Source organism: Drosophila gunungcola, chromosome 3R (assembly GCF_025200985.1).
Source record: "Drosophila gunungcola strain Sukarami chromosome 3R, Dgunungcola_SK_2, whole genome shotgun sequence".
NCBI classification, from domain to species: domain Eukaryota; kingdom Metazoa; phylum Arthropoda; class Insecta; order Diptera; family Drosophilidae; genus Drosophila; species Drosophila gunungcola.
Window position 1 is genome coordinate 16,088,485 of NC_069139.1, and position 14,286 is coordinate 16,102,770.

At 39.4% G+C, this 14,286-nt stretch overlaps 1 protein-coding gene across 2 annotated transcripts in view; it reads right to left on the bottom strand.

The window, feature by feature from the left end:
* Positions 1 to 14,286, bottom strand: part of LOC128255866 (zinc finger protein 853) — a 42,590-nt gene extending 28,304 nt beyond the window's left edge. For both annotated transcript variants that reach the window (XM_052985681.1, XM_052985672.1), the window contains exons 1-3: positions 13,598 to 14,286; positions 8,413 to 9,306; positions 8,223 to 8,357 (exon numbers count right to left, since the gene is read on the bottom strand). In XM_052985681.1, coding sequence (XP_052841641.1) covers positions 8,223 to 8,357; positions 8,413 to 9,124 — 847 coding nt within the window. In that variant the 5' untranslated portion in view covers positions 9,125 to 9,306; positions 13,598 to 14,286. The remainder of the gene's footprint in view (positions 1 to 8,222; positions 8,358 to 8,412; positions 9,307 to 13,597) is intronic.

Here is a 14,286-nt window from a genome sequence, read left to right on the forward strand (position 1 = left end):
GCAGAAAGTCAGCAAGTAGTGCACAAGAGGTTTAGGGAGTGGTGGGCGGCTGAGCGGGAGCATTCAATACGCTGATTGGGAACCACAGAAAAAGTTAAATAAAACTCGTCGGCGATTTACATAAATCAGCTGCAAATTTGTTCCACTGTTCAAATGCAGTGTCGCCCGCGTGCGAGCGAGAGGTTCGAGGAAGTGGTAACAGCTTCCACCAGAAACTCAGAGACGGCCAAAAAGACGGACGAACGGACGGACGGCCGGAGATCCGAAGTCGCTGGAGTGGCCCAAAGTCAACGCGTGTCGCATTTGGGAAAACTTGCTGCTGGCATAGCTTGACTTCTTTTTTTTATTTATTTTATATTTGTCTTTTTGCGGGGGCTCGTTGGCTAAGTAAGTAAGTTTGTTAACAGTTTTGTTGAGTCTAGAAGCGAAAAAAAGGAGTGAGATAGGCTGGAAAGGCAGCGATTATATGCGTATAAGTTATCTTGAACCTTAAGTTTATACTTTAATGCACTTAAAGGCTTTAACTAAACCCTACTTTGTATCACACTGCTGTTGTACTGATATTTAGACTTCAATTATTTGATATTCAAAAATAATAAATATCTAAACAGTCTTGTTTATAGCAAACTGTAAATATTTATTTCTTTAAATACATTTATTTTAATTGAAATTGAAGGGTTATTTTTATATTGTAATATTGATCGGTATAAAAATATAAATGACTTTCAAATACCACACTAATATTTTTATTTTATTATTATTTATTTAAGTAAACATATTCAAAAACTACAGTGGCCATTTAACCCATTGTCAGATAAACGGCTGAGCGATGTTTGTTTTGTCCCCATCCTCCCACTAATTAGCCCTCCTGTCCACTTTTCGGCTGGGCCACAAATTAGTCGCATCTCTCAACGTTTGACATGGAACCGAAAATGCCAGCGGACAGTTTTCGGCTTTTGTGCTAACGATATGTGTCCATCCAAGCCATCAGTTGGCACCAATTGCCAAGGATGAGGAGGTGCCGAAGGGGTTGGTTGCTGTCGGATGGAGACGCATAAATCTTGGTGCTGCCATAGGAAAAGACTATGCTTTTTTTCTCTTTCTGAATTTTCTTTTTTGATTTTTTGGCCGTTTCGAACCATGGTGATATGCGGCATGGTTGAGCTCATTAGAAAATATGCGCGTAATTTGTGAGTTTCGGCCTCTGAAATTTGGATCGGGGGAACAGCTATTTTCTGATTTGTCTGCTTCCCTCCATTGAAATGTGTCAAGTGGCGTGAGCACAAACCCCTTGATGGTTTTGTTTATAGCGCGGGGAGGACGCACTTGAAACTTGGCTACCAGACATTGACCACCAATCAAATTTCTCGAAGTCGAGAAAAATATACATTCCACAGCAAAAAACAAAACAAAATCACCAAACAAAAAGCGGCACTGAAAAAGGCAATACCCGAGTGGGCAGCAAGGCGCGCGCTACGCCCACTAAAAACCCAAGAAACAACTAGAAGAGCAATAACATAAAACTTCAAATCACGCTAACTGCAACAACAACAGCAACTATAAAAGATATAGCGGCAACAGCAGGCAGAACAATAAAGAGCACAAGAGTTGATGTAAATTATTTGGCTACCATATTTAGTTGGAAATCTTGTGTGATCTGTGATCTCTGGCGATGATGACGATGATGGCTGCCTCTGTTTTTGAGTGGAGTACCCTTCATATGCGGCAAGGGTATATGGCGGACAGCCGAGATCTCAATGAAGTAGAGGGGATTTTTTGAAAGCTTCATTTTGAATTGATTTACATAAAAGACAAATTTAATAATTAAGAACATTACAAAATCATTAAAAGTTATTCACTTTTATAAGCAACTTTAAGACCAGTTGGCCATTGTTTAACTAAAATAATCCATTTAGTAAAGAACGAACACCAAATTTGAAATGCATATATTTAAGGTCATTAGTTAAATGTAGACAGCTTCACAACATTTTTATAAGCTATCTGAACATAACTAATATAAAGTAAATAGTTTTGTATTCCCCTTTAAGGAAATTGGAATAATTTTTAGGATTTTACTAGTATCCTTTAATGTTTAAACTCCTGCCCAAAATTATTTTAAAGGAAATTTTAATTAGATAAAATTTCGTTCAAAGGAGTATAAATATTTTAGTTTATTAAAATATTAAAAGAATTTCAAGAGTTAAATAACCTTGTTTCCGCGATACCTTGGATAAAAAACAAAGCTAATACAGTTATCTTGAGTTTTTCTCTTGTCACCGTTTAAAAAAATAAAAAACATGTAAAAGATGAAGTACCTTATATTAGTTATTAATAAACAGGGTACATGTTACTGCACCTGAACTCCTTTCATCTTTAACCAACTAAATTTCAAGGGCATTTCGAATTCGTCTCATCGCACCGCCGACAATCTCATTGAGCGTTTTGGTCTAGGCCATCTTGGGCAACCCACGGTGGTGGTAATGGCCGCTAACCGCTAACCGAAACTCCAGTAAACCACTATCAGCGTCTCAAGCGCTCTAGACTGACGGAAAAATGGAAGGGACATACGGACCGGCGATGGAGGGATGTTGAGCTGTGACTGACATTTCGCTTCAAAATGTCAGATGGCCTGGAACTTGGAACTCGCTGGCCCGGGCATGACAGTTCAAATGTGGCCAACACACGGCTCAGACGAGACCATTTTGTGCCGAATGCGCCATATTTGGGCCCAGCTGTGTGTGAATATCCATTGAGGTTGTCATGAGAGGACCCCCGCGCCGAAAAAGAAAATACCGTGATGAAGTGCAGCTGAGCCAAAAGCTGGAGCTCAAGACACTACATGTTTTTGGGGTCTCCGCAGCTAAAGTTTATTTGTGCTACAGCACATTTGAAGCATCGCAGCAGCATCACGAGATGAACGCGAGAGTGGCTGCTCCGGAGAAGGACTGACTTTGGTCGTTAACCGGAAACCCCAGCGACAGCCTATAATTTGCAAATTTAATTTGCAACACACGCCAACATGTGACCCCAAAACGGCAAAATGTTATAAATAATGTGCAGTTGCAGTTGCAGTTTTTCAGTTTTTTCAGTTTTGCAGTGTGCTGTATCCAGCTCTCCATCAGATCGTAGGTGTCCAGTGTGGCTTACCTTAAACTAGAAATGCTCGGCTTATGAATGGAGCTGTGCCTCATGAATGAAATCAACTCTGGGGCTTGGTCTCGGTCTTGGTCCCCAGCACTCGTCTGTCTTTCCGTCTGTCTGCCGCATGTTCGATTGCCTGGCACAGACAATTTTTTATGCAAATGAAAAACGCGTTTTGCGGTTTTTCAACGAAAATCCAACCAATTTCAACTGAACTCTGCTTATGGTTTTTGTTTTTCTCTTTCTAGCACTCGTTTGATTTCGCTATATTTAAATGATTGTGGTTTTTGATTTAGGCTCATGTGCGTGGGCTGCCACCGAGTTCCACCACCGAGCGCCGACAGGTTGACCCCCAAGGTGTGGGCGATATTCTATCAAGATCAAGAAGTCCACTTAACCGATAGTAACAGATTATGATCTCGGAATGGAGCTTAACACTTTTTATTGAGTTTAAATGATGCAAAATCAAAGGGAAATGGCAACTAAGATATGATGCTTTTCCCATCTAAGCAAATAAAAAACACTTGTAGCATGTGGAGGATTTCTTAAGCAATTAAAACTGATAAATATCTGTTCATTCATTAACGGTGTTATGATTTTATTAATTCCAGTTTTTTTTTATTCTTTAATAATCACGCTGTAAGAAAATATATAAATATATTTAATTTTATATCTCAGTGCTGAGGAATAACAATATTTGATATTTAAGATTGTAATAAACTAATCTTGCTTTTTTTATAAAATAAAACAAAAATTATATATACATTTTTACATGCAGTGACTTAGTCAACTACCAACTGCTATTGTAATTGTAATTGACATGTTACAATAGTCAACAGAAATGTCTCATTCCCTTAATTGTATTTAAGCCGTATTTTAGATCCAATAAATCCCACGTTCTAGCGAAGCCATCAGCTTCTGAGTTAAGCTTATATTTTTAGACCCGTGATGGCAATTTATTCCTACTTGAAAGTTGTCAAAAAGCTCACACAAATTATGACTTAACTCGAATGCAAACCACAAAAACCAAAAAACAGCCCACATGCTGTTTCTTTCGATATATACATTTTAGAGTTCCAAATCGATTTGATTTGATTTGGCCAGCGCAGACTTGGCGCCAACTTTCAGACCGCAGACCGTCAGGTGACAATGCAAAAAAAAATAAAAAATATAATAAATAAAAAAATAATACTCAAGTTGACCTATACGAAGCCATTTGTGGCACACTTTTTCGACCCACACGAATTATGCTAATAGCGAGCTTAACGCAACTTTTGATTTTAACCAGTTCAAGTCGATTATGTTAGCCGCTATGACGAATCTCCAAAGGCATCAAACCATTTGCATAATGAAGGGGAAATGGAGGGACGAATGCAATCCATCAACTGCATTGTGCCACCAACAAAGCCTGGCCGGGAGCAATCACAATCTTGCCTTTGCCTCCCATGTAAATGGCAATTAAGTTGCCGTCGTCGCAGTCGTGAACTTGTGAACCATTCCAAAAGGCATCATCATCATCAAGTCAGCGTCTAGGAGGAAGTTCGGTTCCATTTCCATGTCCACTGGTTCCTGCAATTAATCGCGGCTCAAGTGGCTCGCTGATTGCAATTAATCTTCATTAAGGCCAATGCTGCTGCTGCTGCTGCTGCTGACCGTTTCTTTGGCGATGTCCTTTGGCCCAGGCATTTGACACAGGTCTTTTACTTTTCCCTCTCCCAACGCTGAACGGCTTATCCTTACAAACCAATTTGGCGATCGTGAGGTGTTGTTGTCGTTCGCCGCAACCACAACAGCAACACCAACTGCAGCAGCACCAACAGCAGCAACAGCAGCAACAGCAACATCGCCAGGTGACCGCACAGCAATCACCTTAATTAAACATTAGGCAAGCCTCGCTGAGTGCCAAGCTTCTGGAGATTGTGTTTGTGCCTGGCTTGGTTTTCCTGCCTCGGTTTTGCTTCGCTCTGACTTGACTGCTGTGGTGTGGTCCATGTCAGCGATTTCCGTTCGGCACAGGGTAACAAAGGTTGTGCTGCCGCAGCACAGTGGTGCCAGCCTTGGAAAACAAAACTGGGCAATTTCAAACGCTTCAAAGAACTTGTTTGCTGCTAAACAAATTGTACCCTTTTAAAAATTCGATTCTGCTATTTTCAAAAGATAGGTAGCACCCCTTCTTCATTATATAACGAAAATAACAAACTATTCATTTTTTTTTAGGTCAAAACAAATATGGGTAACCTTAAGCAAAACTAACTTAGCTTTTGTTTTTAAGCCTCCAAACTATAGAATAGCAAAGAAAGTCACTCTTCATCATCAAAGCTTTTTATTAATCAATTCTTGTCAGGAAAAGAATTAAAAGGTTGATAGGCTAAAGGACATTATTAAGAGCAAAGTTCAAAGCTTATGTCGGGAAAAAGAGGTGTGCACAAAAGGTCTATTTTGAAATTCCTACCTAAGAACTCAGCAAACAGGTTGGTACCAGTGTGCCCCGTGTGCATTGAGCCCGGATGGTTGCCTTAATTTTCTTGCAGTTTTCTTGGCTGTTGGCTTTCATTCGTTCGTGTTTGTTGTCGGCGGTGTCAACGTCGCCTCTCGTTGACAAATGCTGAAAGGCTTTGTGTGCGAGTGTCTGTCTGCGATTTCATTGGAAAACGTGGAACGATCACCCAGGTTGATTTGACAAAAGGAGGCGAAAAGCGGAGTGAAATAAAATAAACGGGTCACGTTATTAATTGGTTAACCCTTGCCAAGAGATTTATGAATATTGATTGCGAGCGAAGTGCAGCAGCAGTCGCGATCGCAAAAAGTGGCAGCTGCATTTGGCCCTGGCCCGCAATTCGCTCCCAGATTGAGTCAGCTTCCTGTCGATTAGGGTCACTCAGCTGGCTGAATATGTTGAATACCGAGTGCCCCTCGGTCAGCCGGGGTCATTTCCTGGCTAATTAGTTGTCATGAGAGATTTGTTTTTCTTTTGCCTTCTGCTGCTATTGTTTTTTGCTGCCTGCTCTCCATCGGCAATTAAGCGCCGTCGCATATTTATGATATTAATTAATTAAGACAATTTGTGTGGCGTGTCTTGATCTGGGAAATACGAGAACTGCGATGGGCTTGTCTTTAATTTGCCATAAATGGCATTGGATCCCAGCAGAACGGAATTGAGAGCGATCTAACTTTGCATAAGAACTTTCGGCTTGAAATAACTGAAGCAGAAAAACTTTCGATAAATTTTGTAAATGTCCCAACAATTAAGACATTTATGTTAGGTAAATTATTCATAAGTATAAATTTAACTGATCTGACTTACACTAAATATCATGAGTTTGATTTTTCAGTTTTTAATTCATCCTTTAAAGGACTACTAATAAGTAATGACACTAGTTAAGTTTGTAAAATTTGTATAACTTAAAAAGGTTGCAATAAAATGTAAAATTAAATATTAATTATGATTTATGTTCAAAGGCAATTTGTTGAAAACAAACAATCTTCATAATAGTGAAATATTAATCCGACCCATTAAAAATTTAGAAGGCTTTCTAATTTTTTGTTCTTAATTACTTAGTAAACCTTATAGTTATGACTTCGCCAATATAAGAAGAAATCTTCAGGAATCGCAAAAATGCTATACCTTCCGCTTCATGGTTGACACTAAACCGCTTTGCATCCAAAATTTTAATTGAATTTGAAGCGGAAATAGCACCGTTAGGCCCCGATCGGAGCCACAAAACGTACACAATCTATATAATTTAATTTGTACGCACTGTGGCGCGCTTCCCAGCGCCAACATTGACACACTTTGGGTGGTCTTGGCGCGCTGACTTTATTTTGGCAAGCCGGCGAGCGAAAAACCGAAAGCCAAACCGAAAACCGAAAACTACGAGTAAAAACCAAGAACCAAAGATCCAACCGCACTCACGTCGAATCCGAGGCGAGTAATCGATGAGACGTGCGATGGCAGCCCAAACGCGACATGTGCACTTGTGCCACCTGTTGAAAGGGCGCAGCCGGAGCAAAGTCTTCGAGTGCCGGACGACGCACTGCATCATTTGCAGCTGAAATTTCAATTTCAGCCTTTTGGCAGCATTTCAAAAGAGCGACTGACTGGCCGACCAACTCAAGTAGACGGCGGGCGCCAAGGCGCCAGCTAAAATTTTGCCAGCGAACGGCATTAAAGTGCGCGAGAAACTCATTTTATTTCTATTTTATTTATTGAGCCATTAGAGAGGGGTGCAAGGAGTTCGGCTGTCAGCTCATTCACAGATTAATTTTGGCAATTTATAGCCGGCGAGATAGGTTTTGAGTAACTGCATCATGGACATATTTGCCACATGGAGTGCACAGACCGTGAGTTATGTAATGAGGGGAGGGTAGGACGACGCGCGATCGCCAATTCGACTCCCATGTTGGCGACAGACTAACAGAAATGTCACGATACCCTGGGAAAATGAGCCGTCCGGTGTGAGTTATTGATTGGAATGAAAAATATTTGAGTTAAATGCAATAGCTTAAATGCTTGATTGACACCGAACATGGAGGGAGTTTTTCAATTGAATTTTCAATGAATGTAAAACTAAAATGACTATTTTGATATTTAAGTAAGTTGAAAGGTTAAGCAGTTGATTTTTTTGAACTTACTAAAACATATTAAGAAATTTATCAAAAATAAAATAAGTTATAGGTTACATTTAAAATGTTTTTGACCTGTTTAATAAGCAGGTCAATATACATATACACTGTAAAGTATCAAGCTTTTTCTTTGATCTAAATAGTTATTGACAAATTTTAGTAGTAGCTCTATACAAAATGTAGAGTCTTGATTGCAATGACCATGGGTATTTAAATATATATTCTTGCGATTGGTTTTATAACTATTCATATTGGAGAACAGTGTTTTATAGCTGCCTTGTTAATTTGTTTTGGTTTTAAGTACACTGAGTCGCTATACAAACTGTGATATTTTAAAGGTCAAAGCTATCTTCTTTTTTAAAAATTTTTTTTGAAGAAACTTTACAGCTTAGCAAAATTAATTAATTGGTGGCATACACCAAATATAATTGTTATGAGCAAATGAGGTGACGACTCACCTGTGCCATTGCTGCCGAACCAGAGGGCAACTAGATCCTCGCTTGGCGGTGTATGGTGGTGATAGGGATTGCCGTATAGGTAGGGACTCGGATAATCGAGCAGAACACGACGCGAGCCGGGGGACGAGGACTCCGCTGGAGGGGTCAAATGTTGGAGAAATGTCTGATTTGGAAGGCAGAAAATCCTTACCCTGAGCTAATTGAGCAGCATATTCCGTGGCCTTTTGCAGATTAATTCGCGGTCGGGGCTTGGCAAGAATTTGTTGTTGTTGCTGTGGCACAACCGTATGCTGTTGATGCTGTTGCACGGACTGTTCAGTTGACGGGGGATTATTCGCTGCCGCTGCTGCTGCTGCCGATGAGTCCAAAAGCAGTTGTTGAACTTGCAAGATATCAACGTATTCGTCCAATTCCACAGGAGGTTGCTGAGATGTAGCTTCAGTGGTTGACGGCGGATGATGGGATGATGGTGGCGCAGCACTTGTAGTCTGATAATAGCCAAAGACCGGTGCCGCGGCAGGGGCACTTGGCACGGCAATGGGTGGTGCAGGTGGTGGTGCAAATTGCAGGGGATTTCGACTGAGACCCAGCAGAGGAGTTGTGGGTGTATTCAGAGAATCCTGTGTTGCTGTCGACGTGGAATTCGCTGTTGCAGAAGGCACTAAACAAAGATTTTGTCCAGGTAATTCAGATGGAGTCGATCCGGTTACAGACGCCACTGCTGTCGAGGACGACGAAGTTGCTGATGGATGCTGCTGGCTACCTACAATCAGTTCATTTTGACGCCTCATTGTCAGCAACATTTTGTGGTTGGGCGCGTTGCACGTTGATCGGTTCGAAAATAAAGCAAAATATTTGGAAAACAAAAAATTGAAACACCAACAAATTAACCGAGACTCCATTTGTTTGCTAAATGATCACTTTTCGGTTAGTTTAGGTATAATTGGCACATTTTTTTGTACTTTGTCCGCGTTTTGGTTGCGGTTTGCTTGATTGTTATTCACCGTATTCTTTCAAAAGATCAAATCAGTCTTGGCTAATTCACTCTGATTGTATCTTTATTTGATTGAAAGTTACGCAAAAGCTGAAACGAAACAAATATACATTTTATTATTTTAAGAAATATTTAAGAGCTTATGATTGTCATTTAAGATTTAATTTAACCTTATAGTAGTTTTACCTCTTTTTGCATTGTATTCACCTTTATTTTACTTTTAACACATTAAAAATTTATAAAATACATTTAATACATTTAATATACACTACAGTAGATAAACACTCATATTTAAATAATCACAATAAGACACTTAGATTTAAAATGTATGGACACTTTATATTAAATTTCAGCCTCAAAATACTTATTTAAAAAGATTTCAAAAATGTTGACCAAAAATATTTTCACTTTGCCGTCGGCAATTTATTTATTTTATTTAGCTTGTGTTTATTCTCTGACACCTAAAGTTGGCAACAAAAATTTCTTGATAATTTTTCGCGCTCTTGCTTCTCTGAATTTGCTTTATTTTAATAAGTATTTTTGATTTTGAAAATGATTTTGATTAATTTGTTTTTGGCCAGACGCGAGCGATTTAATTATTTCGGCGTTGTTTTTCGATGATTTTGCCAAAAACTGCGAGACGAGCCGTTGAGCCGTCGAAGCGCTACTGGCGCGAGCGGTGAAAATTGTAAATGAAAATGGGAAACTCGGGCCATCGGTGAAAAAATCATGAAAACAGCGGCAAATCGGCTGCGTCGGCGTCGATAGCAGCGCTGTGGCGTCGGAAGCATCGGAAAATGCCTGAAAATATGTGTTTAGCTTTTGGCCATCATCTATTTGCCGCCCGAACGCTGTTGCTTCACTGTCTGCGTGTAACTTTGATTCTTATTTGTACTCTCAGTCCTGGCCCACACACATTTCTCTCTATCGCTCGCCCAATTTTCCCGGCCGTGTGTGTGTGGGTGGCTGTGCGAGAGCGAAATCCAGCATTTCCGATTCCGAGCGGAGCAAATGTCAACAATTGTGGGTAGCGGTCGGGAGCGAGTGTGAGAAGCGATGAGCATCGAAGAGAGGGGGAAAATGGAAATGCCGCGGCACTCGGAGAGGAGCGGAAAATGTGCCACTGAACTTGCCAAAATCAACGTAATAGTTGTGCATTATTGCATGTGTGTATTTTGCCAACGTAATTCGCTTATCAGCGGAGATAAGCAGTTCGCTTTTTGGCTTTCGCTTTCCATGGCCATTGGCGTCATCACAGGTCGTATGAGTAATTTATGGTAATTATTCATACGCCTTGTTGTCTCTTGTGCTTCAATGGTGTTCCTGATGTTCTAAGTACAGTCTAGGTTCATTTAAGAAAAATCATATATTTGATTTCTTAATAATTATTTTAAACAATTGAATGACACGCCTAGTTTTATCTTATGTTAAATAATTTATGTTATTAGTAATATAGTTCGACGTGCGAGGAATATTTTTTATTTTAAGAAATTTTATATTTCACATTCATAGATTTTAAGAAAAAGTTAATTCTGCTTGAAAAGAATATAAAACATGTGAACGTTCCAAACGCCGCTCGAACTTATTGAAGTTCGGCCATTTTACCAAAAAGAAAACCTCCATTAGCAACTTTAGACTTATGTTTTGACATTTTGACAAAAAGTTTCAGAATTCCGAGAAGTGCAAAAACTCGAAGGGCCAAAATACCGAACCTCAGAAAGCCAAAGAAAACAAACAGCATGCTAAATGCTAAACCGCCCCCGTCCGTGCCAGCAAAATGGCAATTAGAGTTGCACAGTGGAAGCTTCGTCCCTGCGATGACATTTAAAGGTTAGAGGTTGTGAGCATCAATCAAAAAGCAGCTTGAAACAAAAGAGCAATTATAATAATAACAATAACAAAAGGACTACGCCTGCCAGGTGGAAAAACAGAACACACTCAGGTTATCCAAGCTGGACCTGTTGATTGCCTACCCTTATTTCCAAATTTTCTCCTCTTCTACTTAAATTTTCTTATAGAAATAATTTCCCGAGTGGGTGTGTAAGAAAATACTCCACTGGGATTCTAATAGATGCGATTAAACGCCCACATTGACTACGAGACGAGGATAAAGTGAGGGGCAGCAGTCTAGTTTAAGAGCAAAAACGGCACAGTGGGCTAATTTGGCAAAAAAAATTCACATTTGTTTTGATTCACAATTCAACAAATTTTTGTAACGTATGGAAACACAAAACATAATATATCTTATAAACATGTTGCTAAAAAATCGACCAAAAAAGTTCAAGCTGCTTAAAGAATATTTTTGCTAAGTTAATTTATTTCAAAGTAGATTTTTTACTGTTAAACTTAATTTTTGTACTGCAGTGACCCGTTTTTTCAGCAGGATAAACCAGATTGTGTTGATAAAAAAAATAATCTAGTATTAATCGACAATTCACATACGCAGCCAGCAGCCATTTTAAATTTACACATTATATTTGTTTTTATCAAATTACGTAATTGGTTATCTTCAAAACTGTATACACGTTTCTAAATACACATATTTAATTCCTTTAAAATGCAGAATAATCTTGTCGTCCTAGTACCTTATATTCGATACACTGTTCAGAAAAATACTAGCAGCTACTCGAACTTTCCACTTGACTGGAGCCTCGAAAGCATAGATACAGGGGGCTAATACTTTGCCCTTTACCCAAATGCTTGGCACGTGTGTGGGATGTCCTGATTCTCGTCCTGTTGCTCTTTGCTGCCTGCCAACCGATGGCAGACGAAAGTTTCTGGCCATGTTCGAAAATTATATGAATGAGTGGAAAACGAATTAAGCTTATCAATGAAAAAGCTGCATGACTCCTGTTATACTCGGAATTCATTCATGAATCGACGAGCGTTTTAATAATGGAACACAGAAGGGGAACTACAGAAGCTTTCTATGTTGTCCGCTTGAACTTTGGTATTTAAGGAGTCCTGCTATTTTTCTGCCACTCCAGGCTTCTCATATTCGGGTTCACTCAAATGTCAGCTTCTACTCCATTTAAACAGCACAATTTCGCTCGAAGCTTTAACCGTGTTTAATTAGCCAGGCAATTTTAACTTGTTGCAGGAAATTTGCGGCTGCCAATTGCCGGTTGACCTTTTCCAACAGGACCCCCACACATATTTTTGCATTGCAGAAACATGTGTGCGAGACTTTTAACCTTTTAGTGTGGCAGCGCTAATTGATTTGTAATATACACGTGTCTAGCCCCAGAAGTGGGGAGTTTTTATCGCGTGGGACCCGAATGTAAGCGTCTTTCATTCCAACGCTAAAAAGCTAATAGATAAGAGCACCATCAAGCCATACGCCTTGTATTTAAAATGTATAAGGAAATTGCTTCCAGAACTATGTGGCAGCGCTATTAAGACCGAATAATGTAAAAACACTGTTGCGTTATTTAATATTCTTTAAATTATCATATTATTAAATTATATTATGATTACTGTAAATTTTGTAAAATAATCCCTTTTAAAAGTAATATCTTTTTGTTAGCCTTTCATGAATTTCTCGAACATTCGATGACTCCGCTTTTCTCAATATTTCAAATGGAGTCTACCTGCAGATGGCGGTTGGCAAAACCTGCTCAATAATATTTGAAGACTGTGTCAATGTGTTTTATGCAAAATGGTCTCAAACAGAAGCTTATCTCTTTAAAAAGAAAAATAATTACATATTCTAACTGCTTTGAAAGTCGATTACGAGATTAAAAGCCATAAAATAAATAAATAAATAAAATGGATCATAAACAACACTGGACTGGAACCCTAACTACTTCGCTCTTGAGCACAAATAAAGTGGTCATTAATTTTGCTGCTCAAAAAAATATAATTAAGCCAGATGATTTTTAGAACTGAGTTAACGATTATTTCATATAAACTTTATGTTACTAATAATTTATTTAAAACAGTAGTTGAATGGAATTTAAATGATTTTTTATTTAAATAAAACATTTTGAAAATTATAATTGAAAGAAATTGAGTGTGCTTGTATTTCAGCATTCTTTTAAACAATAAAAAAACATGGGGGATTATTACAAAAGTTTTTATGACAGTATTTGGATACAAAAGTAAACAAATAAAACAATTACATTTTACAAGTAGACTTGCAATTTATTGATAAATTAAAAACATAGCTATACTACGGTTACAAATTGGTCGCCAGTGGTCCAATTTTTCCGCCATTTATTTGAGAAAGCTTTAATTTCCCCCAATTAAAGGCCATTAGAGGCCATAACCGAGGAGCCTCTTCAAACGCAGAAATACCTCTGCGCAGCTGTAACCATTAATATACTTGTTTAGATGTCGATGGCGAATGCGCGGGCAATATAGGCAGAGCCTAGCTACTTACCAGCTATAAAAAGGCAATCAGATGTCGTCGATGCAGAGAAGAGCCGGCGACAACAGAGCACGCAAGCTCAGAAAGTTAGTCCAAAGAATCAAGATTCGGGCGCGTAAATAGGCAGGATCGTTGAAGTTTTCCTCTGGAGTTTACCGGCCAGGGAGGCGGGTGATGAGGGACGGGGCTCGCGACTGCGTTTGTAATTAATTACGAGGCGGGCCAAAAGGCGAACGCACGCGCGCGACTTACTGTAACTACTGAAACTACTGCCAACCGCAACTGCAACTGCAACTGCAACTTCAGATGGCCATAGAGCGATAAGAGCCGGCTACAGAACGTGGCCAAAGTCAAAGGAAGCGACCGAGCTACTGCGATTACGCGAAAGATAATCCACCGGCTGTGTAATCGCGATCTCGTCGAGCGAAACTCGTTCCCGGCTTTCGTAGATTATGCAATTTTGATTTGAAACACGCTACTTGATGGGCTGGCCAAGATATTGGGCTTTGGGCTTAATTCGCTTAACGATCTCATGCACAGGGCGCGTAAATCGGGCTAATATCTCCGCTCTTCCTTTTGGTTTCTGTAACTTATTAGACGATAATTTCCTTCCGGTTGCGTTTTTTTTGCGATTCGACTCGTCGTCCGACTGTCGGCGGTGAAAAAAATACGGTTTGCTTCGCTTTGCAGCGCTGCCTTGA